Source organism: Pelodiscus sinensis, chromosome 14 (genome assembly GCF_049634645.1).
Source record: "Pelodiscus sinensis isolate JC-2024 chromosome 14, ASM4963464v1, whole genome shotgun sequence".
Classification (NCBI taxonomy): domain Eukaryota; kingdom Metazoa; phylum Chordata; order Testudines; family Trionychidae; genus Pelodiscus; species Pelodiscus sinensis.
In genome coordinates, this window is record NC_134724.1 from 6,419,937 (window position 1) to 6,446,959 (window position 27,023).

The 27,023-nt window shown below is 44.8% G+C and overlaps 2 protein-coding genes across 3 annotated transcripts in view; both read right to left on the reverse strand.

Annotated features, from left to right (window-relative positions):
• Positions 1–9,323, reverse strand: part of LOC102447193 (gonadotropin-releasing hormone II receptor-like) — a 123,444-nt gene extending 114,121 nt beyond the window's left edge. The window contains exon 1 of the mRNA XM_075896906.1: positions 5,621–9,323. The gene's annotated coding sequence lies outside the window, so the exon portion shown is untranslated. The remainder of the gene's footprint in view (positions 1–5,620) is intronic.
• Positions 9,324–10,078: 755 nt separating this feature from the next.
• On the reverse strand, positions 10,079–25,515 carry MTFMT (mitochondrial methionyl-tRNA formyltransferase). Of its 2 annotated transcripts, none has more exons than XM_075896908.1 (9): positions 25,279–25,417; positions 23,938–24,214; positions 22,575–22,697; positions 19,509–19,611; positions 17,132–17,207; positions 16,319–16,410; positions 14,142–14,223; positions 12,589–12,671; positions 10,079–12,259 (listed from the first exon to the last, which is right to left on the reverse strand). In XM_075896908.1, exons 2-9 carry the CDS (start codon positions 24,210–24,212, stop codon positions 12,053–12,055), a joined length of 1,041 nt encoding a protein of 346 aa, XP_075753023.1. In that variant the 5' UTR covers positions 24,213–24,214; positions 25,279–25,417; the 3' UTR covers positions 10,079–12,052. The 2 variants fall into 2 exon arrangements, with proteins under 2 accessions (XP_075753023.1, XP_075753022.1); XM_075896907.1 differs by having other exon boundaries at positions 10,083–12,259; positions 23,938–24,150; positions 25,279–25,515.
• Between the last annotated feature and the right edge of the window lie 1,508 nt (positions 25,516–27,023).

The following is a 27,023-nucleotide window of genomic DNA, read 5'->3' on the forward strand; positions in this document are numbered from 1 at the left end:
ATGTCTACACAGCATGCTTATTTCGAAATAAACTATTTCGGAATTTTTTTTACAAACTAGCTTATTTCGAAATAGCAGGTCTACACTACCTGGAAGCCTAGTCCGATGCAGGCTTCCCTAATGCAGACGTGCCACTTCAATTTAGAGCCCCGGGAGGCACTGGGGAGTAATTATTTTGAATGACCCTGGGGAGGAGCTATTTTGAAATAGCAGCAGGTCCACGCTACAGCTATTCCAAAATAGCTATTTCAGAATAGGCGTTATTCCTCATGGAAAGAGGTTTACAGACTTCAAAATAAGCCGTCCATTATTTCAAAATTATTTCAAAATAACGGAATTGCTGTGTAGATGTTCGAATTGTTCTTTCGGAATAACGGCCATTATTCTGAAATAACACTGCTGTGTAGACGTACCCCAATGTGTAGTAAGTAATTTCTAAAGCAGACAATATATTTGAGCCTGAGCCAAAGCTTACTCAAGTCGATGGAAGTCTTTCAACCTACTTTAGTGCATCGGTCCTCAGTGAGCTATGTTGGGAGGGAGGGGAGGAATGGGAAAAGCATTTCAGCCAGACTGATTGTAATTTTTTTTTTTTTTAAAAAGCAGTATCAAGAGCTCTGATTAATGGGCAAGAAATGCCATCCATAACGAGCCCTGTTCTAGTGGATCAAACTGTCAACTAATGAGGTCAAGTGAAAAGAAAGCTCGAGAATATTCTGCCATTTGCCCCTTTTCACAATCATAACCTTAGACCTTGAGCGTTTCCATTTTCATTTGTGTCTACTCTGCAATAGTTTGCCTTCAGCTCCTGCTATCCGAGCCAAGCTGGATAACTGGGTTGGTTTTTCCTTCCAAGTTCCTGGCTTGTCTAGTTCAGCAATGTGCTTTTCAGACTAAACACTTTCTTTTCAGACACAGAATGTAAAACGCTGGTGTTGGCTACCTCACTTTAAATCTGGAATAACAATATGGACTTCAACAGGTACACGGGGTTTACACGGACGCAAGTGAGCTCAGAATCCAACCCAGAGCATGTGGACGCTCAACAAAGACTCTGCAGAAACTAGTTTTTTCCTATTGGGAGAACTTTCTAAAATTCATTTAGTGCTGATGAAAGGGTCCGGATTCACAGCCTGGAGGACTGAAATCCTGCTTATCCAGAGCATGGAGAGAGCATCTGAAGCTGTAAAGCAAGCTGCTCCATACTGCCCCACCTTCAACCTAGAAGGGCAAGGTGAATTAGGACTCCATACCTGTTCAGTCCTCGATCTCTCTCCTGAGACTGCTAACAAGCATGGGCGGCCGGTATCCTAGGTGGGAGAAGGCACTCATTTCCCAAACCGCCACCCTGGCCCCATCCGCATTCTGCCCCCAGAACACCTACTATGGGGCAGAGAGTTGTTGCCCCTGAGTGCCTGCCATCCCTGTGATCTGGGGCAGGAGAGGCTGGGGCCACGTACCATCGTCTCTCTCTGGTACTCCAGGCCGGGGAGGCTGAAGCTGCAGACTGTCCACCCTCCCTGGTACTGAGAAGGCTGGGGCCACACACTGCTCCACCTCCCCAGTGCTCTGAGGCCAGGGAGGCTGGGAGACAGAGGTGCACCCACCTGCTCCCCTTCCCTCCCTGTGGTTGGGGGGGGGCGGTCATGAGCAGCACACTACCCTGCCTCCCCATGGTGAGGGGGGGCAGGGAGGCAACTTGACTCCCATTAGGGGCGGGGCCTCAGCAGAAGGAGCAGGGCTGGAGGCGGGGCTGGGGGCTTGCTTCACCCATGCTGACAAGGTTGTCACGGAGCACCAAGCGAGGTGAGTTTTCTGGATGTGGAGCTCATGGACTCATTTCATGTGAGCTCAAAAGCCTCCAGTCAGAGGCTAACATCCTCTCTCTGCTAACATAAGCAAGAAGGGCTCCACACCCCATTACCAATCTCAGGAGCTCTCTCGTCTCCGCACAGCTTTAAGAAAACCGATTAAACAAAACTCAGCCAGCCCCATCCGCAATCTTTATTATAGTCCTCAATCTTGTGCCCTTCCTTGGCATCTGTCCTTTGATTTCCAGAATACGTAGCTCTCATTTTGATCGTATTGCTTGAGATGCATCAGCTGCAACCTACAGCGTAATGCACATAGTCACTACACACACACACGCACAGCTAGATCATGTCAACTATAGGGAACTCAAGAACAACTCCCACAGGAAAACTCAAATTCAGAGGGGGGGGGAGGGGAGTGCCAACCTAGGTACTAATCAAGTAGACCGGCCTCCTGCTGCACAGAAAGAGTCACAAATTAGGGACTAACAGGGAAATTTGTTCCACCGACAACACACTGTCTCCCAACCGCAAACGGACATTTACCAGGAAATCCTATTCCCACTGAAGTCAATGGCAAAACCTCCGTTAGTTTTAGATGGAGCAAAACCATCAAGCATTTGTTGGTTGGTCTCAACTGCTGGGATAAGACACAGGAAAAGGAGGTTTTTTTAATACAATCACAACTGTAACTTCTTAAAATGTATGCGGCTTAGCCTCCAGGGCTTTGTGTGGGTCTGCACTGACTCACCTTTAGTTATCTGCAAAATATTCAGCAAAACTAGGAGAAAGCTCTAAAAAAATCCTTATCTTTCGAGAAGGAGCACCCTAGTTGCTGCACTTACTATCATAGAATCATAAAACTAGAAGGGACCTTGAGCAGTCATCAGGTCTAAGTCCTCCGCACTCACAGCAGGATCAAGCACCATTTAGAGCAGTAGATTTCAAACTGCGGGTCCACACCCAGCGCGGGGTCATGGAATGCCAGGCACTCTCTCTCATTGCTGCAGGATGATCAGGTGACCAGTAGGGGGTGCTAAGACCGCGCTGTGCCTGAGAAGTGCCAGCAGCAAGCCTGGTTCCTAGGTGGGCGGGAGCACACAGGGCTCCGCCCACTGCCCCTGTCCTGAGCACTAGCTCCACATTCCCACTGGCTGGGAACCTGCTGCTGGCTACTTCTGGGGCGCAGCATGGTCTGCAGTGCCAGGACAGGCAGGAAGCTGCCTTAGCCTCCCCGCTGCACCGCTGATGGGGAGCCACTGAAGGTAAGCCCCTCCTTCCACACTTCTGACACCCCCAAAACTGGAGCCCCCTCTTGCACCCCAAAGCTCTCCTCAGCCCCACCCCAGAGCTCAGGCTCTAGTCAAATTATATTGAGTTGCAGGCATCAAGGATTTTCTTTAACTGAGTCATGAGACAAAAAAAGTTTGAAGACCACTGATCCAGATCATCCCTGACTACTAGGTGTCTGCTCTTAAATATCTCCAGTGACAGAGATTCCACAACCCCCCTAGGCAATTTAGTCCAGTGATTAACCACCCTGATGTCCAACCAGGGCTGGATTACCCAACAGGCAGACTAAGCAGGTGTTTAGGGCATCAGCAAAGCAGGGGCATTTTACAGTATAGTATTGTTTTTATTTTGAATTACATATGTGGGGGGGCACCATAATCCGGCCCTGTGTCCAACCTAAACCTCCCTTGCTGCAATTTAAGCCCATTGCTTCTTGTCCTATCACCAGATGACAAGGAGAATAATTTTTCTCCCTCCTCCTCGTAACACGTTTTGAAAGCTGCTATCATGTCCCCTCTCAGTCTTCTCTTTTCTAAACGATACAAGCCCAGTTCTTTCAGTCTTCCCTCACAAGCCATGTTTTCTAGACCTTTCATCATTTTTGTTGCTCTTCTCTGGACCCTCTCCAATTTCTCCACATCTTTCCTGAAACATGATGATGCCCAGAACTTGACACACCAATCCAGTTCAGGCATAATCTGCTCAGAGTAGAGCGGAATAATTACTTCTCGTGTCTTGCTCACAACACTCCAGTTAATACATCCCAGACTCATGTTTGCTTCCCTCACCTCCCCCAACAGCGTCACACTGTCGATTCATATTTAGCTGGTGGTCCACTATGATCCCTAGATCCCATCTGTACAAAAATACCCCACAAGGTTTCCTATTCTGTCTGGTGTTTATTTGAAATTAAAAATAACAGTATCCATATCCAACATCAATGTCTCTCCAGGATTCAAAAAGTCTTCTGGTCCCCTACTGACTTGGCTTATAAGGCCCGTAACAAATTAAAGCCTCAGTGACTATTGGCTTAAGAATACAAAGTTGCTGCCATTTTCTCTCTACTCAGAAAAGGCAAGAGTTGTTCTGCTTATCTAGCACCAATTTCTGCATACTAAGGTTGCTGTTCTTAACCTTCATAGTGATGCAGGGAATTGAATCTTGGAGGTTAGGTCCATCGATGGCTATTAGGACATCGCTGGTGTCCTTAGCTTCGGAAGCCGGGAATGGGTGACAGAGGAGGAATCATTGATAATTATTTATAACTTGATAATTCCCTGATTATTTATAAATTATTGATAACTTGATAATTCCCTGTTCGGTTCATTTCCTCCAGAGCACTTGGCATTGGCCACTGTCAGAAAACAGGACCCTAGGCTAGATGGATCTTTGGCCTGACCCTACTTATGAGAATTTCCTAACATTTAAGATATAAAGTTGCTTTGGTAAAACAATGAATTAGCAGCCTTTGATCTGAGGAAGTGGGTCTGGCCCATGAAAGCTCATCACCTAATAAACCATCTTGTTAGTCTTTTAAGTGCTACATAGTCCTGTTTTTTGTTTCAGCTACACCAGACTAACACAGCTACATTGCTATCACCAGCCTCAAACAGAACTTTAGATGGTGTGAAAGATTTCATCATGAGCAAAACTGGGCAGCTCTAGCCACAGAAAGGATTAAACATTATTTTTCCATGAGACAAAGAATCAGAGGTTTTCTGAACCCTGTATTTCCTTTGTAATTCTGCCACAACTGAACCATATACTTAAACAGATACTTCTGTCTGCATCCAGGGGAATATGCTACTCACATAAGGCACATAAAGGTCAGGATCAAATGCAGACAGCACCATCTGCTGATCTCTTGACTGTATGTTACTTTCAAAAGTTCATGATGCTATATACATATATTTTTGTCAGTCTCTAAGGTGCCACAGGGCTACACGTTTTTTAAAGTTACAGACTAACTTTTTGAATATCCAGAAAGTCACAAATAAAGAAACAGCTGCACTATAGCTTGAAATCACAGCAAACCAGCAATGGATCTCACAAAAGGTGCAATCTGAAACAACAGCAAGAAATGTAGAAACTTCAGTAGCACTCTGGTAGAGTGCCACTATCAAACTACTACACAGACTCCACAAAGACTGAAAAGGCACCTACTGCACAATGACGGGGGGGTGGGGGGGGGCGTTTCTGCCCTGTGAACACTAACTTGCAAGCAAACATCAGAACAGCATTTGTGCCCAATCCTTAGTATCTCACAGAAAGATCTCCTTTTAGACCCGCTAAATACCTCATCATTTTGGTTTAGAGGCAACTTGATAGACCCAGCCACGTTAAAAAGCACTGAAGGAAGGAGAAATTAAAGAAAAACCAAAAGGCATTACAAGGGATTGTTTTAAAGCATCCACATGAACAAGACAGATGAATTATATAGGCTAGTCACCAGAAAACCTTCATCCCCAACACAGCACGTTAAGTATTCCACACCTCATTCAAGTTACAGATGTTACTGCTTATTCCTTTTGGTCAGGACCAAATGAACAGACACATGGATCTAGCTTCTCAGTCCTCACAGATCAAGTGTGTTGGGGGAGGTGTGGGCAAAGCTGCTCCTGCCTACAGCATCTGTTCCGCAGCTGCAGCATTTCAGTCATCGTCACATTAAATGCTAAATGATTTATTGCCTCCATTGCTCTCTATTAAGGAGACTCTTGTTATTACTTACTTATAAAGCCACAGTTGTATGACATCACAAGTATCATTGTCCCGAGTGGACTATCTCCCGTTTGTCCACATCTTTCCTAAAGTTTGGCACCCAAAATTGGGCACATTACTCCTGCTATGGTCTCCCTGCTGCGGAGTAAAGCAGGACAATTAACTCCTGAGTCTTAAATGCGACACTCCTGTTCATGCACTCAGAATTAAATTAGCCTCTTTCGTAACTGCATCATATTGTTGGCTTATATGCAACTTGTGAGCCACTGTAACTCCCATGCCCTTTTCCCAGAAGTACAATGTCTACTCAGTTATTCCCCATCTCGTAGACGTGCTTTTGATGTTTGCATTCCTAAGCGTAGTGCATTGTACTTGTGCTTATTGAATTTTATCTTGATGTCAGAACAATTATTCCATTTTGCAAGGTTGTTTTGAAGTCTAATCCTCTCCCCCAAAGTACCTACAACCCCTCCCCAGCTTGAGATAGTTACAAATTTTATAAGCATACTCTCCACTCCATTTTCCAGGCCATTAATGAAAATATGGAATCCTACAAGCCCCAACATTGACCCCTACAGGGCCTCATTAGATTGCCACTCTCCACCCTGTTTGACAGCAAAACCTTGCAAACTACTCATTTGAGTATGGTCTTTTAACCAATTGCACACCCCCCTTCATAGGAAGTTAATCTAGACCACATTTTCCTAGCTTTCTTATCAGAATGTCATGCAGGGTTGTGGCAAAAGCCTTACGAAAAATCAAGATGTCACCTTTATCACTTCCCCACTATTCACTAGGCTAGTACAATTGTTAAAGGAGAAAATAGATTGGGTTGCATGATGCCTCCTTGATAAATCCATGCTGGTTTTTCCTTATAACCCTATTAGCAGGTTTACCCAGTGCTGCTTGGATGTTACGAAATGTTTGGCTGGTCTTTGCTGGGAAATAAAGGAAAATGCAGATGTGTTATGGAAATGACACTCATTTTTAAAAAGGAGGGCAGGGTCTGGCCCCATGATAAGCTGCATGGGGTGGGGAGGGGAAGAGAAAATCCCCAGGCCCTGAGAGGAGTGGTGCAGGGGAGATGAAGTGATGCAGCTGTGTGTAGTTGCAGGGGGATGGTACAGGCCCCAAGCAGGGGGAAGTAATACCCAGGGTCTGTAGCTGCAGATGTAAGGGAACATTACCTATCAAAAGTGACCAGCAACATGCAGGACTCCGTCCCCAGCCAGTCAGTCTCATGCTGGAGTAGCTGTTCCCAGTGCTCACTCTGCAGTACCCTGGCCCCGCTTGCTGCCCACAACGGTGAGGGTGGAGATCACATCCCTCCTCTCTCTGCCCCTCCCTTTTCATGTTGTGGAAAACAGCCCCAATCCTGCCACTTCCCATGTCCCTGGCCCAACCAAACCCCTACCTTGCTTTATGTTAGGGTAAGAAGAAGCCAACTACCAAAGTTGGTGGCCCTAGCTCTTCTTACCCTTTAGGAGTTTCTTGCTCAGACAGATACAGGATAATATATATATTGGAAATGAAGTGCCTACAAACTGATAGTTTAATAATTTGCTCCAGTAGCTTCCCAGGTTTTTACGTTAGCCAAACTGCTCTAATTCCCCAGGTCCTCTGTTCTCCACGGCTGCGTCTAGACTGGCATGATTTTTCCGTTAAAAGTATTTCCGCAAAAGAGCGTCTAGATTGGCACGGATGCTTTTGCGCAAAAAGTGCTTTTACGCAAAAGCTTCTGTGCCCAGTAGAGACGCGCTTTTGCACAAGAAAGCTCTGATGGCCATTTTAGCCATCGGGCTTTCTTGTGCAAAAAATTAAGGTGCCTGTCTACACTGGCCCTCTTGCAAGAGGGCTTATCCCTGAGCAGGAGAGTCAAAGTATTTGTGCAAGAAGCACTACATTCTTACATTAGAACATCAGTGCTCTTGCACAAATTCAAGCAGCCAGTGTTTGTAATTCGTAAGAGCATAATAAGTTACAAGCCTGATTATGTGCAATTATTTCAAATTGATCCAAACTCTCTCAACAAGATCCAGTCTTTTACCAGGCAATTGATTCCAGGTTTATGAGTCAAAAGGCCTAAACCTCTTGGAAGAGTCTGGCTACATCTACACTGCCCTCTCTTGTGCAAGAAAATATGCAAATGAGGCAAAGTGGTGAATATCACCATGCCTCATTTGCATACAATGAGCCACAATTTTGTGCAAGGGCTTTTGCGCGAAAAGCCCCTCTTGTGCAAGGGCTGTAGTTCCTGAATGGCTCTTCGCAAGAGGGGGTTTTTGCATAAAAAGGAGCCGTGTAGACTCCTTTTGGAAAACCTATTAAAGATTCATGGATAGATCGAAGAAAAAAAATATAAAAAAAGTATTGTGACACATGCACCATTAAAACATTTTCCTTAGTGGTGTATTGTGTAATGCATTTTTAATGAATTTTGCTCTTAGGCTCAACCCATCAAGATATTTGTAGGGTACCTGTCACCTTGGTGTCTGTACCTTTAGAATTATTTTAGTCTGTGCTTCTGTTCCAGCTTTAATCACATCCTTCTTTATATGTGAAAGGATATGTACACCATGACATTAAAATCAAGGCAGCCAACAAGGCAACTAACTGGGCCAGAAGGGAAAAGTTAAAGCATATCCACTAACATGAGAACATTTATTGAGTGACTATAAGAACTTGAGCCATCTATTTGTATAGAATTTATAGATTTATACCGTACAGTCCTTAGGATTTCATTGATAACTTTGCAAATATGAACTGAATGGAAATCAATGCAGTATCTCTTCCTGATTTTGCCAACAACTCCAGTAGCTCTGCTGCTGCTCCAGCTTCTCCCAAGTAGTAGGAAAGTGAAAAATCACAACACTCCAAATATTCAATAGAAAAATAATCAAGAATCAGGTCAAGTTCATGCTGCTTGTGAAAGCTACAGGTGGGAGCAGACTAGGGATGTTAACTAACGATTAATTTACTAGTTGAGTAGTAGATGGGGCTTTTGCACATTTCAAAGGAGGAATGCAGAATTCCTCATGTAGCCTGGGACCAGCGGGAAGTCCCGCTGACTCCGGGCTGCATGCAGGTGCCAGCTTTGAAATGGACAAGAGCCCCCAGTAGGGGCTCTTACGCATTTCGAAGCGAAAGTGCCAGCATGGAGCTCGGGGTTAGCAGGGGACTCGAGTGCCCCTCTAACTCCGGGCCCCATGTTGCGCTGCTGCTTTGAAATGCCACGCAGAGCCTGGGGTCAGCCACGGACTCCGCGCAGCATTTCCACAGAACCCAGGATCAGCTGGGGATTCCCGCACAGCATTTCCCCAGATGACCCTGGGCTCCATGCAGCACTGCCCCTCTGAAACACCACCTCTGCATTTCAAAGCAGCAGCGCCGCACAGCTGATCCCGGGATCAGCTATGCAGCACTACCCCTTTGAAGTACCTCTTCTTCCCCCCCTTTGCTGCCTCTAATAGAGGCAGCAAGGCCGGGGGGGGGGGGGGGGAAGGGGGGGAATTGACTAGTCCATAACACCCTTAGTGCAGACATGAACACTAAGGTTATGCCCAGAGAAGCTCTCAATCCCTCCACTCCATTATACCACCCAACATATTTTTCTTCCATCTCTCCTTAGCAAGCAGGAGACTGGGGAGGGTAGAGTAGCAAAGACCAGTCCCCTTTACAGCAGCCCAAATATTCTGCAAGAGGGCAATACACAGCAGCCAGACAGTTCCAGAGGGAAAAAGAACAGAATGCATCTTCCTGCTTCCAGCAGCTAAGGCCAGAGTGGGCAAACTACAGACCGCATATAGGCCATCGGGGCTTTTAATGCAATCGTGGGATTACCAGTCCAGTGGCACAGTCTAGGGCTGAAAGTATCCCTGTACTGCTCCTGGAAGTGGCCAGCAGGACCCTAGAGGTGAGCAGGAGTAGTCTCCACGTGCTGCCTCTGCTCCAGGCACTAACCCACATAGCTCCCATTGGTCAGAAACAGGGAACCAGGGAGCTGTGAACGCAGTGCCTGTGAATGGAGCTACCTGACTTCACCCACAACTAGGAACTGCTGTTGGACATGCTGAGCACTTCCAGGAGCCACGTGGAGCCAGGGAACCTACCTTAACCCCTCCGCACTGTCACACCAGAGCTATCCAACGTAAGCAGCATGAGGCCAGAGCCCACACCCCTCCCCCATCCAAACCCCCTGCCCCAGCCCTATTTCATGGCCCACCACGCAATTTCCCTACCCAGATATGGCCCTTGGCTTATAAGCTGCGCACCTGTACAGCTATTCAGGAGTTTCCAAAGCCTCGCGACTGATTAGCACATCACTCACAGCTAGGGTTTTTTCATACTGGTGATGCACATTCATACCTTGGCTTGGTGTACATAAAAAAATATTCTGCACGTTGATGGAAAAGTTTAGAGGGAACATAGGCCCTCAGGCCAAAAATCTTGCCTATCCTCCAACTACAGGGTGGTAGAACTTCTAGGTTTTTTTGCATACCTAAAAATCAGAAGTTGGTGCAATAGGTGGCAACACCATTGCAGGTTCAAGGATAAAAACTTGCTAGAAATCCCAGCACTGTACTCACTTCTCCACAACTGAGGACTGCATGCTCTTAAGTTGTTGCCCCTAGACCTCTGTAGCTCCTCCTGTCTTAGCTCTTTAGCTGGTCAGTTGTCCATCTAATAAACTGTTCAGCATAATTTTCTATCAGTTGTTTATAAGTACCAGTCAGATGTACCTCCAAATATTTGTCTAGTTATTGCCAGAGTTGGATGGCAATAAACTGCTGAAAATGATTGTTCAAAATCTAATTAAATGGCAACCTAAGCTTGGTGGCACAAGTTAATTTACAAGCATAACAAAAGTGTTACTATGATACAAGTCATTCCATTAAATAATCTTAATGTAAATAGAAAGAAAACTTATGGAAAACATTTTTCCATTTAGATATTAAATTGTGCGTCTTTTTAAGTATATCAAGATTAAAGTGGCAACTGCAACTCTGAAAGAGGACACAAAAAGCATCCAAGCACTGGTGTTTGCCGATTACTTTTCTATAGTCAACACCAGCCAGTTGTGTCTCCTCTTTGGGAAAAAAAACAAGACTTCTTGACCCTTCGTCTTTAAAACTGAAGTTCACACACAACTGGTAGAAAAGTTTTTCTTCAAAAGAAAGTACTAAATTTCTGTCTGTTTCCTCTAATGTCAAGCCAAGGTTTCTGAAAGATCTGTGTGATAAGCCTGGATGACAAAGCATTCCGGACTACCTTCATTAAACAAGAGATATTCCTGCAGCCAGATAAAGAGATGAAGTGATAAAGCCTTCTACATTGTTGTTCTGATAACGTTTTGAAAAAAGTACTGCTTCCTATAATTAAGCTGTCATATTGCAGTCTACCGAGATAAATACAAGTGCCAAAATGTTTGAATGACCATAAACAAATTCAATATAAGTGCTCATTGCCAAAGTTTTACTAGCTTTTCTTCCATTAGACAATTTTTCTGGATGGCTATAATCCAACCAATCACTAGCCAAATGGTGTGTACTCTCAGAACGATTCTCATTACAATGGATATTGATTTAGAGACAATTTCTGCTGTATGTTCTCCAGCTTATTTTAATTTATAAAAACTAGCAAAATCATCAGTATTATCTCCCAGAACAAATCCCACCTGTAAATGTTCCACTAATTAAAATTACAAAGCTGACTTGAAATACTACACAGCTACCATATGCCTTTGTACAAATAATTATACTTGGAGCCAATAGGAGTTTGGCAGATATTACTTACCAAAATAGATTTTACGTAGAAACTTACAGGTAGAAGAGTGTGTTCTCATTAATTTCCTATTTAAGGACAAACTACTTCAAAGTTTGTCCAATAAGCATAATTAACACATTTATACTGATTTACCCTCTGACAAAGTCACACTGAAAGAAAACAAGCTTTTGTAAGTTATGTATAAAAATAATTTATTGTCTAACTATAAAAACAAGGATTTATTCTTGGTCTTAATTAAGCATTCACTAACATGTGATCTTCTCTTACGAATAAAAGGCAGTACTTCATAAGTGAGTTATGAGGAAGACCTCCTGGCTTATGATACCAACAGCACACATTTTGCAGTTGAAACACCTTTAAATAAATACCGGCTTCATTTATTGTAGTGGACGATTAAATATTTAATGTTTCTATTCATTTACAGCTGTCCGGTTTGACAAATTTCATGCACTTATGGTATTATAATGTGCACCACCCTTTCCTTGTCTTTCAGGCTTCTTCCCTGTGGTAAGTTTGAGTGTGTGAAATCTGCACTCCCCTTGAAGCATTTGTGAATTCTGCTGGAACCAGGGATGTAAGTACCCATTATAAAAGTCAGCTGCAGTAAGCTTCTTCTTGAAGATGACAGTTTTGACTCCGACCCAGTCTCCCTAGAAAGGAAGATAAAGATGCAGACACTAAGTCTCTCCTAAAATGTTCTAAAACCTAACATAGCAACTACCTTTAAGATTATAGAACACTGAAGCAGTTTGGGATTTTCTTTATGGTCTATATTTGAGTCTAATTCTCATGTGTAAATTAAAATCCAGTGATCAGGCAATGGAAAGAACTCAGTATACCATATAAGATTCATATTGCACAGATGTGCCAGATTAGACACAGGCATATAATTAGGGTGCAGATATTAAACAACAAACAGAGGTAGCACTCTAAAAGTCATCTTCAGGACCTTGACTATAAAACAAAGACAGAAACATACCTTGCAACGAATGACCAATGTCTGTGACAATTTATGGTACAATACTGATCCTGGAACAATTCCACGTTCATTTAATAATTTATCTGCAAACAAATAAGGAGCTTTTTGCATTTTCATGTTACTGAATAAGTAAAAAAAAATATTACGCTTATTTTTATATCTGCCTCTGGAACTGGACAGTTATCTAGAAATATCAATTTGCACCAAAAAATCATTATTTATGATATAGAGCAGAGTTGAGCAAGTCAGCATAAGGGGTGAAAGCATCCCCTACATAGCCGAAGATCTCTAGCATGACTCCTGACTTCTTAGATAATAAGAAAAACTTAACAAAAACAAAACACCCAAGTAATCCTGTAGCACCTTACAGACTAACAAAACTATTTATATAGTATCATGAGCTTTTGTGGGGAAAAAACCCATCTCCTCATGCGAGAGTGGAGGAAGAAAAGAAACAAAAATAACTAAGTCACTCTTGCTTCAGGTTAAGCTCTTTACGTCCTGCCCTACCTTGAGTGGAGATGGAGAACAACTGACCATCATGCTCTTTATAACAGCCCTTAATGTATTTGAGGCAGTTAACCAGTCCCATCCAGTTGTCCTTCTCTGTCTCCCCCACCTTTCTTTTCTCAAGACTAAACATACCCAGATTTAACTGTTCCTCATAAGTCAGGTGGTCTAAACCTTCACATATTTTGGCTACTCTCCTCTGAACTCGCTTTCTCTCCTATTTATCCTAAATTGTGGCTCACACAATTGGGCACAAAACTCCAGCTGACGCTCATCAGTGCCACGTAAAGAGGAACAATTAAATCAAATGCCTTAAACACGACCCTCCTCTTAATACACCTCAGAATGACATTAGCTTTTTTGTAACAGCATCATAGTGTTGGCTCATAAATCAGCTTGGAATCCACTGTAAGCCCCACGTCCTTTTTAGCAGTGATACTGTCCAGGCAGTTATTTTGTATTGATGCATTGGATTTCTCCTTCCAAAAAGATGGCACGCTACATTTGTCGTTACTGACTTCCATCCCAATGAATTTGGACCAACGCTCCAGTCTGTCAAGACCATTTTCTGTTCTAATCCTCAGGGCTTGACAAACCACAGCGAGATCCACTCGCCAGACTGGCACTGCGCATGCGCAAAGCCCTGGTGAATGGGGTGCTCAGAGTGACCGGCTGAAATCTACTTGCCACGGGCAAGTAGATTCAGTGGTTTGTTGAGCCCTGCTAATCCTGTCCGTCAAAGTGCTTGCAAACCTTCCCATCACCACCATCTTGGTGTCATCTGCAAATTTTATACGCACACACTTCATCGCATTATTAGAGTCATTAATGAAAATACATTGGGAGTAATTTGTAAGTTTCTACATACTTAGATTAGACTGTTTAGTCTTGTTTCATGCCACTAGACTCCTAATTAATCTCTTTCATCACGTAACTGTTGCCTAGAACAGCTTCACGTTCATTTCCAATTAAATTAAATCACTTTCAGAGTTTGGGTAAATTGTGTGAAAAAGAATGTTAACAAATTAAAGTAAAGTAAATACCAGCAAAGCCATGGATGTTATGCACTTCCACAAAATCCAGAAGTTTAATGGTATTTCCCATCCACTGGGTCTGCAATGGAATCTGGAAGTACATATAAGGAGATATGACAAACCAAGAACATTATTACAGGAGTCTCAGTCAGGTGCTTAGTTTTTTCATGTAAGAAGTGCGGTAAACAGCACTAAGGCAAAGAACATAAGAACGGCCGTACTGGGACAGACCAAAGGTCCATCTAGCCAAGTAGACTGTCTGCCGACAGTGGCCAGCGCCAAGTTGGCGGACTTAGGTTTAGGGACTATTCCTGGAAAGGTGGACTGTTTACATGTCATAATATATATAAGCAATTGTTCTTCTCATACTCCTTCCTCTCAAAACTTTTTTACAACCACATTAGCTACACATTAACAAAAAGTTATTTTTGTAGCTCTAACTGCAAGTGATCAATTAGCTAACTCTACCTAAATAGCTTCACAGGGGTATCCAAGTTAGTCTGTAAATGGAAGAACTTAAAACACAACAAATAGACTTGCAGCACCTTAAAGACTAACAAAACGTATAGATGGTATCATGAACTTTTGTGGGCATAACCCTAACCACATCAGAGGCTCATTTAACTGCACATCACTAATGCGATCTATGCCATCAAATGCCAGCAATGCCCCTCTGCCAGTTATATATGGGCCAAACTGGACAGTCTCCATGGGAAAGATTTATTGGATGCAAATCAGATATCCCAAAAGGTAACACACAAACCTGCTGAGAACATTTTAACTTGCCCAGACACTCATTCATGGATCTCTAAGTCACGTACTGTTTCAGGCCCATTTCAAAAGCCAAATACACAGGGAAGCCTTGGAACTTAATTTAATTTACAGGTTTGATTCCTATCACAAAGTTCTGAATAAAAACATTGACTGGATGGCCCAATACATTCTACATCCTAATGACATAAAAAAACAACCAATGGGTACTTAAGACAAATCTGCAACTTCTCTATCAGCTTCATGTAGCATGGAGTCTCTGACAATTTCTTTCCCTTCCCCAGCCCCCTTTTCTCCACTGCCCCATGCCCTATTTATTTCAAAACTGGACTTTTAACTCCATTCATCTGAAGAATTGGGTTATGCCCATGACAGCTCATGATACCATCTACATGTTTTGCTAGTCTTGCAGCACCTTAAAGACTACAGACAGTCCCCGGGTTACATACAAGATAGGGACTGTAGGTTTGTTCTTAAGTTGAATCTGTATGTAAGTCAGAACTGGCATCCAGATTCAGCCGCTGCTGAAACTGATCAGCGGCAGATTCCAGGTAGCCTGGGGCAGAGCAACTCTGCCTCGGGCTTCCTGTAGTCAGCCGCTGGTCAGTTTCAGCAGCGGCTGACTTGGGGATGCCTGGGGCAGAGCAGCTCGGGTGCTGCTGGGTTGGTCCAGTAGCGCAGCCGCTCCTCGGCACTACTGGACCAACCCAGCAGCACCCCAGCTGCTCTGCCCCAGGCGTCCTGATTCAGCCGCTGCTGGAACTGATCAGCAGCGGCTGAATCAGGACACCTGGGGCAGAGCAGCTGGGGTGCTGCCGGGTTGGTCCAGTAGCGCCAAGGAGCGGTGCTGCGGGACCAACCGGCAGCGCCCCCCCTGCTCTACCACAGGCCCCGGGCTTTGCTCCACGTCTCCCTGGTCTGCCGTAATTCGGATCCGCGTAACTCGGGGACTGCCTGTATTTGTTGTTTTTTAAGTTTTTCTATCTAAATGCACGTGTATAGAGGACTCAAACTCCATATGAAATTTAATTTAACGTTTCACAAACAAGAAGTTAGTGCACACAAACCTGGTATGTTTACAGTTAATATTGGAAGAATATGTTTGCATCCTTTAAGACAGTTAACTATAACCTTACACAATACTTCAGAGAGTACATTCATTCAGAGGAATAATGCTATATCTGTGAAGTACCAAAGATATTACCCCTATTATTTTATGACAGGGAAATTGAATCAGAGAGGTTAAATAATGTGGCAAAGACATAGTGAGCTAGCAGAGCTAGAATTTGTGGATCCATGCCCTATCCTCATGCCACTTGACTGACCTGCCTCTCTAAAAAGAACTACACGCTCAACTGAGGCAAGATTTCCCTTAAAGGAAAGCTTGCAAAAAAATTATTACTATTTTGTCTTACGGTGGCTCCTATGGCACGTTGTAGTCGTAATATCTGCTCAGGAGTTTGCTCTTCCCATTTTATACAGCTCATACCAATGGTGACTTTAGGAGCTAGAAAAAAAAGCAAAGCAAAAAATCTTATTTTTTACTTTGTATTTACAATTGAACAGTTTAAAGTGTAATTTGTAAAGCCATTAAAAACATTTAAGTCTGTCGTCTTGATGCACCAATTAGCACCAGAAGATAAAATAAGTTAATCATGGAGGTTAGGTCCATAAAAGGCTATTAGCCAGGGGATAAAATGGTGTCCTTGGCCTCTGTTTGTCAGAGGCTGGAGAGGGATGGCAGGAGACAAATCGCTTGATCATTGTCTTCGGTCAACCCTCTCTGGGGTACCTGGTGCTGGCCACTGTCGGTAGACAGGATACTGGGCTAGATGGACCTTTGGTCTGACCCAGTACGGCCGTTCTTATGTTATCTAAACTTAAGCCTAAAAGTTCATGTTCTGGTTATGCAAACAGGAACAGCATGAAACTAAATAGAATCTTATGACGTAGTCTTTCCTTTAGTAGTTGCTGCCAGAAACTTGCTACTGCTAAATTTCAAAGAAAGATTCTGCAGTATTCTACCCCCAAGAGATAATAATCCTTAACCAATATAGAAGTTTTCTGTTGATTGTAAGAGATGTGGATGCAGCCCTAAATTAGAGTCAACATGCACAAGAGTGCTCATCCCACGCCCCCAAACTCCGTGTACGAGCACAGGAACTGAATTCTATAAAAAGAAAAATAAAGACAAAACATACAATTAGCATTAAATATTCAGTACCTACCAAATGTTACTCCTTCATTTGGCTGCTCTCTCTTGTTTTTTAAACATTCAGGTAAGTTTTTCAATACTGAAACAAGCTGCAAAAGAAAAAAATATTATAAAAAATATTAAAGAGCACATGAGCATTATATTAAATATATTTCCAGTAGTATTCCTCCAAGACTTACAAAGCATACACATTTTGATCAGTCTGAATATGTCAAAGCTCAAAAGAAACTAATTTCACTGAACTCAGAACACCTAATTATGTTATAAAGGATTTTTTTCCAGTTAAAATGAAATTCCTCAGCCTCCTTCTGGCAGCGAGCCCGCTACAGTCACCTTATTCTTGGACCTGGATGGAAACTGATATAAAATCAAGTGAAAAAGCTGCCATTGACTACAGTGGCAGCAGTGTCAACCTGAATATTCAGACAATGTGTTTTAAAAGTAGGGATGTAAAATTTCAATTATGTGGCTAATCTAATAGTTGATGCAAATTTCATTGACTATTTGATTAGTCAATAAGGGCGCTTTTGCCTTTAAAGTGTAGCAACAGCCTTGTTGCTACACTTCAAAGGTGAAAACGCTGCAGGGAGCATGGGGCCAGCCGGGGACTGCTTGAGTCTCCAGCTGACCCCAGGCTCCGTGTGGTGCTACTGCTTTGAAACACCGCAGGGAGCCCAGCATCAGGTTCTACACGGTGTTTCAAAGCGGCAGCGCCACATGGGGCCCAGCGCCAGCGTGACCCCGGGCTCCATGCGGCACCGTCACTTTGAAACACTGTGCAGCACGGACCATCTGGGGACTCCCCCAGGGTCTGCCACTTTGAAGCAACCCTCTTCTTTCCCCCAGTTGCTGGCTATTTCTGATAGGCTATGTCTAGACTGCAAGCCTCTTTCGAAAAAGAGCATCTACACTACAACCAGTACTTCAGAAAAAGCAAGCCGCTTTACCGAAAGAGAGCACCCAGGCAGTATGGATGCTCTTTCGAAAAAGCACAGTTTGCATTACATAGCGTCTTTTTTCGAAAGAGCACTTTTGAAAAAAGGCGTTAGTGCTCAGAAAACGAGGTTTTCTGCGGTCGAAAACACTGCAGCATTCTTTCAATTTACTTTCCAAAGAACGTGGCAGCAGTCTAGATCCAGGGGAAGGTTTTTGTTTTTTTTTGTTTTTTTAAAAGCCACTTTTTTTGAAAGAGCCCTGTAGTCTAGACACACCCATAGAGGCAGCAGGTAGAGGGGAAGCAACTAGCTAACAAGCATTTGCTTATCAGGATGGGTGGGGTAGGGAGGGGGGAGAAAAGAAGAAAAAAAAAAAGGGGAAAATGTCAGAGCGTTCATGCTAAATGAAGCTGATAAGAATACTTAGTATCCACTTTAAGTATCCTTTGTTTTTCTTATGTCATTAGAATGTGGAATATAGCGGGCCATCCACTCAATGTCTTTGTTTAGACTTCTGTTGTAGGATTCAAACTTGTAAATGAAATTAAGTTCTGTAGCTTCCCTGTCAAGCTGGCTTTTGAAATTGGTTTGAAATAATACAGTGACTTTGAAATCCATTAATGAGGGCCCGCGCAAGTTCAGATGTTCTCCAACAAGTTTCTATGTGTTGCTTTTTTGGATATCTGATTTGTGTCCATTAAATCTCTCTTGTAGAAACTGTCCAGTTTGGCTAATATACACGGCAGAGGGGCACACTTCACATCCTAATGACATAAAAATCCAAAGGGTACTTAAAGTGGGTACTAAGTATTCTTATCAGCTTCATTTAGCATGGACACTAATTGGCAATTTCTTTCCCCTTTTTCCTCATCTTTCTTCCCTCCCCCCCCCCCGTGCTATTTATTTGAAAACTAGACTCCTTAACTCCATTCACCTGAAGAAGTGGGTTGTGCCCATGAAAGCTCAGGATACCATCTACAGTTTTTGTTAGTCTCTAAGGTGCTGCATGACCATTTGTTCTTTTTAAAGTTTTTCCAGCTAAATCATGCTAGCATTAAAAGCAGTTAGGTTTGTGTTAGGGCTGTAATAGTATAACCATTTAAATGGTTAACCAGTAAGCATAGCTTATCGATTACTGTAATGGTTACACGCCAGCTCCCACCCCCACTCCTGCTGCTGGCTCTGTAGTCCGCTCCCCAGGAGCGGAGCGGCAGGCAGGAGCCAGTGCGTGCCAGCTCTGCAGACCCCACGGTGTGTAACCACTACGATTTTCAGCAGTTACACGGTTACCTAATGAACCACTTTTTAACATCCTTAATTTGTGTGTATTGCAAGGATATACTCCTTTGTTTTCTAATGTACTTACAAATAGTACATAACAAGGAATGCTTCTCAGAATGGCAACTTTGAGATCAATGCAGTGAATAAGGTGAGCAGTTACTAGCATAGGTTTACCATGTTCGCACCCAATTTTGATAATATTGCTTCTAGTTCTTTTGCTGTGCACTGGGAAGGAACGGCAAACTTTTCCTGCTTAATAATTGGGCCTACATCAAACCTAAAATAAAAACAAAACAGATATCTATTAGCTTCTTCCTCCAGTGACCTTGGCTTCATTGATTCAGTGTACAATTTAGCACAGGGGTGGGCAACAATTTTAGAATAGGGGGCCCACTTCTCAAAAATTTTTGAGGCCCAAGGCCGCTCCAGAACAGGCGGGACCTCAGGAAGAAGGGGCAGGGCCATGACACATCTGTGCCCTCCACCCACAGACCCTAATTGGCCGGGGGGTGGTGGGAGCACATGAAGAATTTGGCCCTGCCCCTCTTCCCCAAGAGACCTGCCAACTGTTCTGAACAGCTGGCGGTTCCTTCTAGGCAGCTACGTCCTGTCGCCGGAGGAGACTTCATGCACTTTCGCCACCCCCAGGTCAAACAGGGCCTGGGTGCGGGGGAGTGCATGAAGTCTCTTGCCTCCCTGCCCCTGCCCTGCAAGAGGCATGCAACACCTAGAGTGAACTGCCAGCTGTTTAGCTGGTAGATCACTCTAAGCACCACATGCCCCTGATTGGCCATGGGGCAGAGGAGCAACAGGACACCTGTGGGTTGGATTAATTTGCTTGGTGGGCCGGATGTGGCCAGCGGAAGTCCCCTCACCCACCCCTGATTTAGCATAAGGCCTTTATATTAACTCAGTTACCTGCTACTGCAAACAGAAAGAAAGAAAAAGAAAATTTTAACACTGGGTTCAGAATAAAGGGGTTAAACTTCAGTAATTGGCTAATCAAATAGTTGATGCGATTTGCATCAACTACTTGATTAGCTGACAGCCCACCTCCGCCCTACCATCAGGCTCCACACAGCGTTTCAAAGCCCAGGAATTCCCAGCTGATCCTGGGCTCCACACAGCACTGTCGCTTTGAAAAGCCACATGCAGCCTGGGGGCACCCCAGCTGACCCCAGGCTGCACATGGTGTTTCCAAGTGGCAGTGCCTTCTGGAGCCCGTAGTCTGGCCCCAGGCTCCACGTGGCACTGCCGCTTTGAAGTACCCCCTCCAGTTCCCCCCCCCCCCTTACTGCCTCTTTCTGATAGAGGCAGCAAGGGGCAGGGGAAGCGACTATTCGACACGACTATCAGATAAGCATTTGCTTATCGGATAGTAGACTAGTCGTACACACCCCTAGTTCAGAAGACAACATTACTGAAACAAGAAGGACTGGATTACATAGCAAAGCTAAAATAGGCCCAAGTATATGACTTAGCACAGGTGTGGACAAAATCAGGCCCACCCAAGCATTTCGCTCCGGCCCGCCAGGCTGATTGGCAGAGTAGGCATACTTCTAGCCAGCAGCCTATGTTCAGCTACCCCCACCCCCTCCACTTTGCTCCATCCTAAAACCCAGCTGCTCCCAGGATTCTCCTGCCAGCTGTGCAGTGGGGAGGAAAGTGCTGAATTCAGAGCATTTCTGTGCTCCTGTACCACATCTTTGCAGAACAGGGGTTGGGGAGAGACACACACAGCAGAGCTGCTCCACTCCGAGGGTGTGTCTAGACTACAGGGTTTTGTCGACAAAAGTCCACTTTTGTCGACAAAAGTATACCCGCGTCTACACTGCCGCTGAGTTCTGTCGACATGACAAAACTGCTGAGTTCTGTTGATGTTAACAGCTGTAAACCTCATTCTACGAGGAATGATGCCTTTTGTCGACAGAGTTCTGTCGACAGAAGACGTTATTGCATCTACACTGTCCTTTCATCTACACGGTCATGTCGACAAAGTGGCTTGCTCTGTCGACAGAACTGGATGTAGTCTAGACGCTCTGTCGACAGAAGCTTTGTCGACAGTATCTGTCAACAAAACTTCTGTCGACAAAAGTCTGTAGTCTAGACGTACCCTGAAGGATGGATGGTAAGTGAAGATGGGCACTTCTGTGCATAAGAGGCAGAGCACTATGTTTATGGCTAGGTCTACACTGCAATATTATCTCGGAAAAAGAAACGCGCTTTGCCATATGCAAATTGAGTATCTTTTTGGTTTACTTTCAAAAGAGGATCTTTTGAAAATTGGCACATTTGTACGGTGCCAAATGTCAAAAGGAAGAGCTCTTTCAACACATCCCTTATTCCTCGTAGAACAAGGTTTACAGGGATGGTAAAAAGCATATCCACTTTTTCAAAAAAGCGGATGAATTCCTTGGATACGGCATTATTCTTCCGGGATACCTCTGGTATCCCCAAAAAAAGCAATGCATAGCGCTTCCCCCCCCCCACACACACACACACAGTCTCTCACTCACACGCTCTCTCCTTCTATAGTCCCACCCTCACCCCTGCCTCTTCCTGGGGCAGAGCCAGCCCATGTACCAAAATTAATGAAGTGGCCCCCGTGAAAAAATTATTGTCCACCATGACTTAGCACTTATTCACCTTGAAAATTTCAGGCTTTCATGCATTGAGGTACGTTAGCCAACAGAAGTATGACAGGAATAACAGTCCTGTAGTATAGCTAAAAGATGGACAGGTCCACAGTAAAGGGACACAGCGTGCACCTTTGAATGGACTCAGTACACTATGCCACTTCATTTGATGTTCAGTTTCAGAAATGTGTCTGCAGAATCTGGGAGTATTCCATATAACATCTAGAGAAGCAGATTATCAGAGGACAGAAGTAATTTACCAGTTTCACTGCACAGTTGACTTAAGATCAGTAGTCCTGCAGATCTAGTGCTACGTTTAACTTGTACAGCACAAAGTACTCAGACAGTTGTGATAGGGTGGTTCTGGTGGAAAAATAATTTGTCCACTCTCAAGCTGTATACAAGAGTCACAGCAGTTCAGGTAAAACGTTCAAGTATTTAATATTAAAACATCTGTGTTTGTGCATATATTTATTTTAAATGAAAGTTAACATCAGTATTATAACTTAAAAACAATGACTATTCCACACAAGAGGAAGTTAATATTTATGAAAGACAGACATTGCAGTGATTGAATCTTTTTAAAAAATGATGTTCGCAGTACCTTTTAGGCTTAATTTGCATAATTGTCACCCCAGTTACTGTATCACCGTGAAGCACTGTGTGGACTATTGGAGCAGGGCCACGCCACCTTGGGAGATAGCTTGGATGGACATTCAACACGCCACTGAATCAGAATATTTTTAAATTAGAATAGGACCAGTAAATCCATAACACACATAAATGGGTATTAACCATTTATTATACTGAACTTTGTGAAAACATGTTTTAGCCTTTCAGATGTACTGAAAACCCTAATTGATATTTAAAATATCAATTCTAAGAGCAAATAAGCATGTTAAAGGCATATTTATACTGAGTAGCATAATGTTTGGCACAGAGGAACACACCAAGTATTTAGAAGGACCTCATGAACTTGTTTTAAAGCCATTTCTGTATTAGAGATGTACAATCCTGTTTAACCAGTTGAACTTTTGGCAGTTAACTAATTCATTCAGTGGTGGGGAACCTTTTTAGGATCAGGGTCCACTGACCCACAAAAAAGTCAGTCAGGGGCTTCACACAAGTAAAAAAAAAAAAAAATATGCACATATACATGTCCAAATCATTGTAAGTTTCTCTCTACAGGGCTTAGGTTTATTTTTCCAGACTCAATAATAAAAGTAATGTACAGCGGTCTCTATTCTTTACCGCACCTAAGCAGAATAAAAACATAAATAAGGTACTTTGAATGCTCTTGGGCTTTTTTCCCTTATTGATTTTTTTGCCTTTTTAGGATGTTGGGGGGGGTTGGTTTTTAAGACTCACTAGGTCTAACTACGTCTACTGTGAAAGGTGATTTCTGTATATCTGATCATATCACTTTGCACAGCAGCCTTACTCAGACCTTGGAAGCCTGGGGAGCCCTGGATGGGGAGGTGGGTACAGAGGCCAGGGGCCAAAAATGATGGCGGGGTGAGCGTGGGGTCAAAGTCCACCATCCCACAGCCGTGGAATAAAGCCTCACACTCAGAAAGCAGGGCCTGGGACAAAGCCCAAAGCTTTGTGGAATCTTTCACATGACACCCCAGGAGCTAAAGCCCAACCCCACCACTCCTGGGAAGCTCACTGACTGTCTTCTCCTTTACCTGGTCTCCAAAGAGGGTGGGGCTCTACCACCGGCCTGTGGGAAGGTGCTGCTGCTGTGCCACCCTTCTCCAAATCACTGCCCTGAAAACTGTGGCAAGAAAATGAGGCCCTGCTGGCCGCATCTGAGAAACACTGGCTTAGATGGGCTTTTCACGTGCTACTTTAACCACAATTACACAGACAACTTACAACTAGCTTGTGTGGGCAAGACAGGCAAGAGGACAAGAAATACAGACCATACCCCAAAACAGCCTGCTGTCCCATCATATCTGACTTACTATGGAAACTGAAGAATGAGATCCTCACTCAGAAGGCGTCCAAACGATGCCACCACCCCGACATCAAACTGGCCAGGGGGACCTGTATCCGGCCAGTTGTGGGTAGGCAGTTGAAACTGTTGGGCGCAGTTTTTCACAGGAAGGCCCCTTGGCGAAAGGGATGGCAGGGTCACCACCTCCAGCCGGTCTATGAGCGGCTCTTTCCTGGGCTCCCTGGGGCAAGGTGAGAAGAGCCAATGAGCGCCCAGCACAGCCAGGAAATGAAGGCAAATCATCCCTATGTGCAACAGAAGGAGAAACAGACGGTCCTTTTTCGCTGCTGCCAAAGGCTAGGGATGTTAAATATCAGTTAATTGAACCGTTGATTAACCTCATAAATTCTTATCGGTTCCTCGACTATTCTATAGTCCCCGGGGGCGGGGCCAGTGCGCGCCAGCCCCTCTCTTAAGGAGCCCCCTGCCACTCCACACTACTGCCTCTCTATGGCTACGTCTACACTGGCACCCTTTTCCGGAAATGCTTAAAACAGAACAGTTTTCCGTTATAAGTATTTCCGGAAAAAGCACATCTACATTGGCAGGATGCTTTTCCGGAAAAGCACTTTTTCCGGAAAAGCGTCCGTGCCAATGTAGACGCGCTTTTCCGCAAAAAAGCCCCGATCGTCATTTTCACGATCGGGGCTTTTTTTGCGGAAAACACAACTGTGCAGTCTACTCTGGCCCTTTTCCGGAACAGATTTCCAGAAAATGACTTTTACCCGAACGGGAGCAGCATAGGTTTTCCGGAAAAGCACGGATGATTTTACAGGAGCTCGTCAGTGCTTTTCGGGAAATTCAAGGGGCCCGTGTAGACGGCTGGCAAGTTATTCCGGAAAAGCGGCTGCTTTCCTGGACTAAGTGGCCAGTGTAGACACAGCCTGTAAGTGTGGGAGCCGGTGCCCAAAGGGAGCCAGGTGAAAAACCAGCGGCCCTCACGGACCGGCTGCCTGTGGCCCCGCTGCCTCTGATGAAGGGGCAGCAGCCCCCGCCCTGAGGGGTCTGAGCTCCCGGAGCCTGCACGAGCCAGCCCTGCGCAGCGCTGCCGGGCTCCTAATGCAGAGTCGCAGCGGGGGGGGGGGGGGGGGGGGGGGGGCCCGACCTAGCCAGGCTGCTAAAAAATACATGGGGGGGGGGGGCACCTGCGGTCCCTAGCATGAGCACCGCTGGCGGGTTAACTGACTGTCCTATTACAATGGCAGCCCCGCCCACCTCAGGCCCCCCCCCCACGAAGCCCCCGCCTCGGCCCCGCCCACCTCAGGGCCCCCCCCACGAAGCCCCCGCCTCGGCCCCGCCCCCTCAGCACCTGGCGGCCTCCAGCGCCCTCAGGGACTCGGCGGCGAAGCCATCGGTGCCGAAGAACAGCACCCGCCACGGCGGCTTCCCGCGAGAGGGCGCGAGCTCGGCCAGCCCGCGAGCGGCGGCGGCGGCCTCCCGCCACGCCCGCAGCAGCCGTCCCCTCATGCCGCCGCGGCGCCCACTTCCGGGGTCGCGGCCCGTGACGCAAACACGCCACGCACCGAGCGCCTCCGCCCGGCCGCGCGCGATGACGCCGCGACCCGCAGAGGAGGGAGAGGGGCGGGGCCTAAAAGGAGGGGACGCGGGCTAGGTGGTGACGCGAGGGGGCGGGGCTCCGAGGCCCAGCCAGGGCAGAAGCCAGGAGAGCTGGAGCAGGAGGCTGTGCTAGACCTTGAGCTAAAACTCTGTGGCTGTGTCTACTAAGTGCGGCTTCTTGCCCGAGTAATATGCAAATGAGGCAAAGCAATATGCAAATGAGGCTAAGCGTGGAATATTGCTGAGCCTCATTTGCATACCTAATGAGCCACCATTTTTTTCAGAAGAGGCTCTTGCACACGGAGCGTCTACACTACCCCTCCTTGCACAAGAAAAACCCTCTTGCGCAATGCCGTTACACCTATTACTTGAGGGGAAGAACGGCATTGCGCAAGAGGGTTTTTCTTGCGCAAGGAGGGGCAGTGTAGATGCTCCTCCTTGCGCAAGAGCCTCATCTGAAAAAAATGGTGGCTCATTAGGTATGCAAATGAGGCTCGGCAATATTTCACGCTTAGCCTCATTTGCATAGTGTAGACATAGCCTGTGTTTTGACTTATGATGGTGTTTTAGTAGATGGTTAGTGTTTCGTGGTTTCGTAGATGAAAAACTTAAATTTTTTAATTCCAATGTCTGCTCATGGAATTATCATCTCACTCCTCTCTCTCCCCCTACCTTAATTTCCAACAACTGTGAAAATGTAAATCAATAACATTTTTTAAAAGTTTCAATATTCTATGTCAAAATAATTTTAAAAAATTGCTACGCTTACATAATATATGGTGCATTACTTAGATATTACATGGACTTTTAATAGAATGTTATGAAGCCAATACAGTAATTCATAACTAATGCTTTCAGGAACCATAATGTCCCTGGACTTACTGCATTTTCAGTGTTGGATACTGAAAGACTTTGAGGAGGGCCCCAAATAACTTGCATACCCAAGATCTTATATGAGATCAGCCCTGTAAACGATTCTCCAAGATATTTAATGTGTCACACCCTAATCGCAATGTTGTGGCTCTCCACATTTATTTCGTCCACTTTTTTAGAAGATGTTTTCAATCACTGTTTCCTGCTACTGTTTTTGTTCCTCCTATGGTGGAGCAACAAAATATCAACTTCTGTTCCTTTTCAGAATGACGACTCACAGAAATTTCAGATGCAGAAATGAAATTTTGTGAACCTAAGTGGATTTTTTTGCCACCTCTGAATTTGCTTTCTTTGATCATCTTCACAACTAGCAACACAAAATATAATTATCTTCCTTGATCTTGTAATATTTTAAACTCTCTATATTTACATGAAGTACAGTATGTAAACATTACGTGGAAAAATTCAGGCAAAAGAAAGTATTGACACCAAAGTCACTTACTTCCTGCTGATTCTGAGCAAGACAGATTGTCATGGCTCAGTTCCCCAACCTGGCATTTCAAGTGTAGAGCTGGGGGCCGGCTAGCAGAATAAACTCTGTAAGAACCTGTCTCTGTAACTCCC

What these genes read in the sequence shown, in the direction of transcription:
- MTFMT (XM_075896907.1), bottom strand. Translation starts at nt 25,436, where the DNA reads ATGAGGGGACGGCTGCTGCGGGCGTGGCGGGAGGCCGCCGCCGCCGCT. An exon ending in ATGCAAATTAAGCCTAAAAG is followed by an intron (nt 19,612 to 22,574) that starts GTACTGCGAACA and finishes TTTTTATTTTAG; the next exon opens with GTTTGATGTAGGCCCAATTA. An exon ending in TAACATCCATGGCTTTGCTG is followed by an intron (nt 12,672 to 14,141) that starts GTATTTACTTTA and finishes ATTTGTTTGCAG; the next exon opens with ATAAATTATTAAATGAACGT.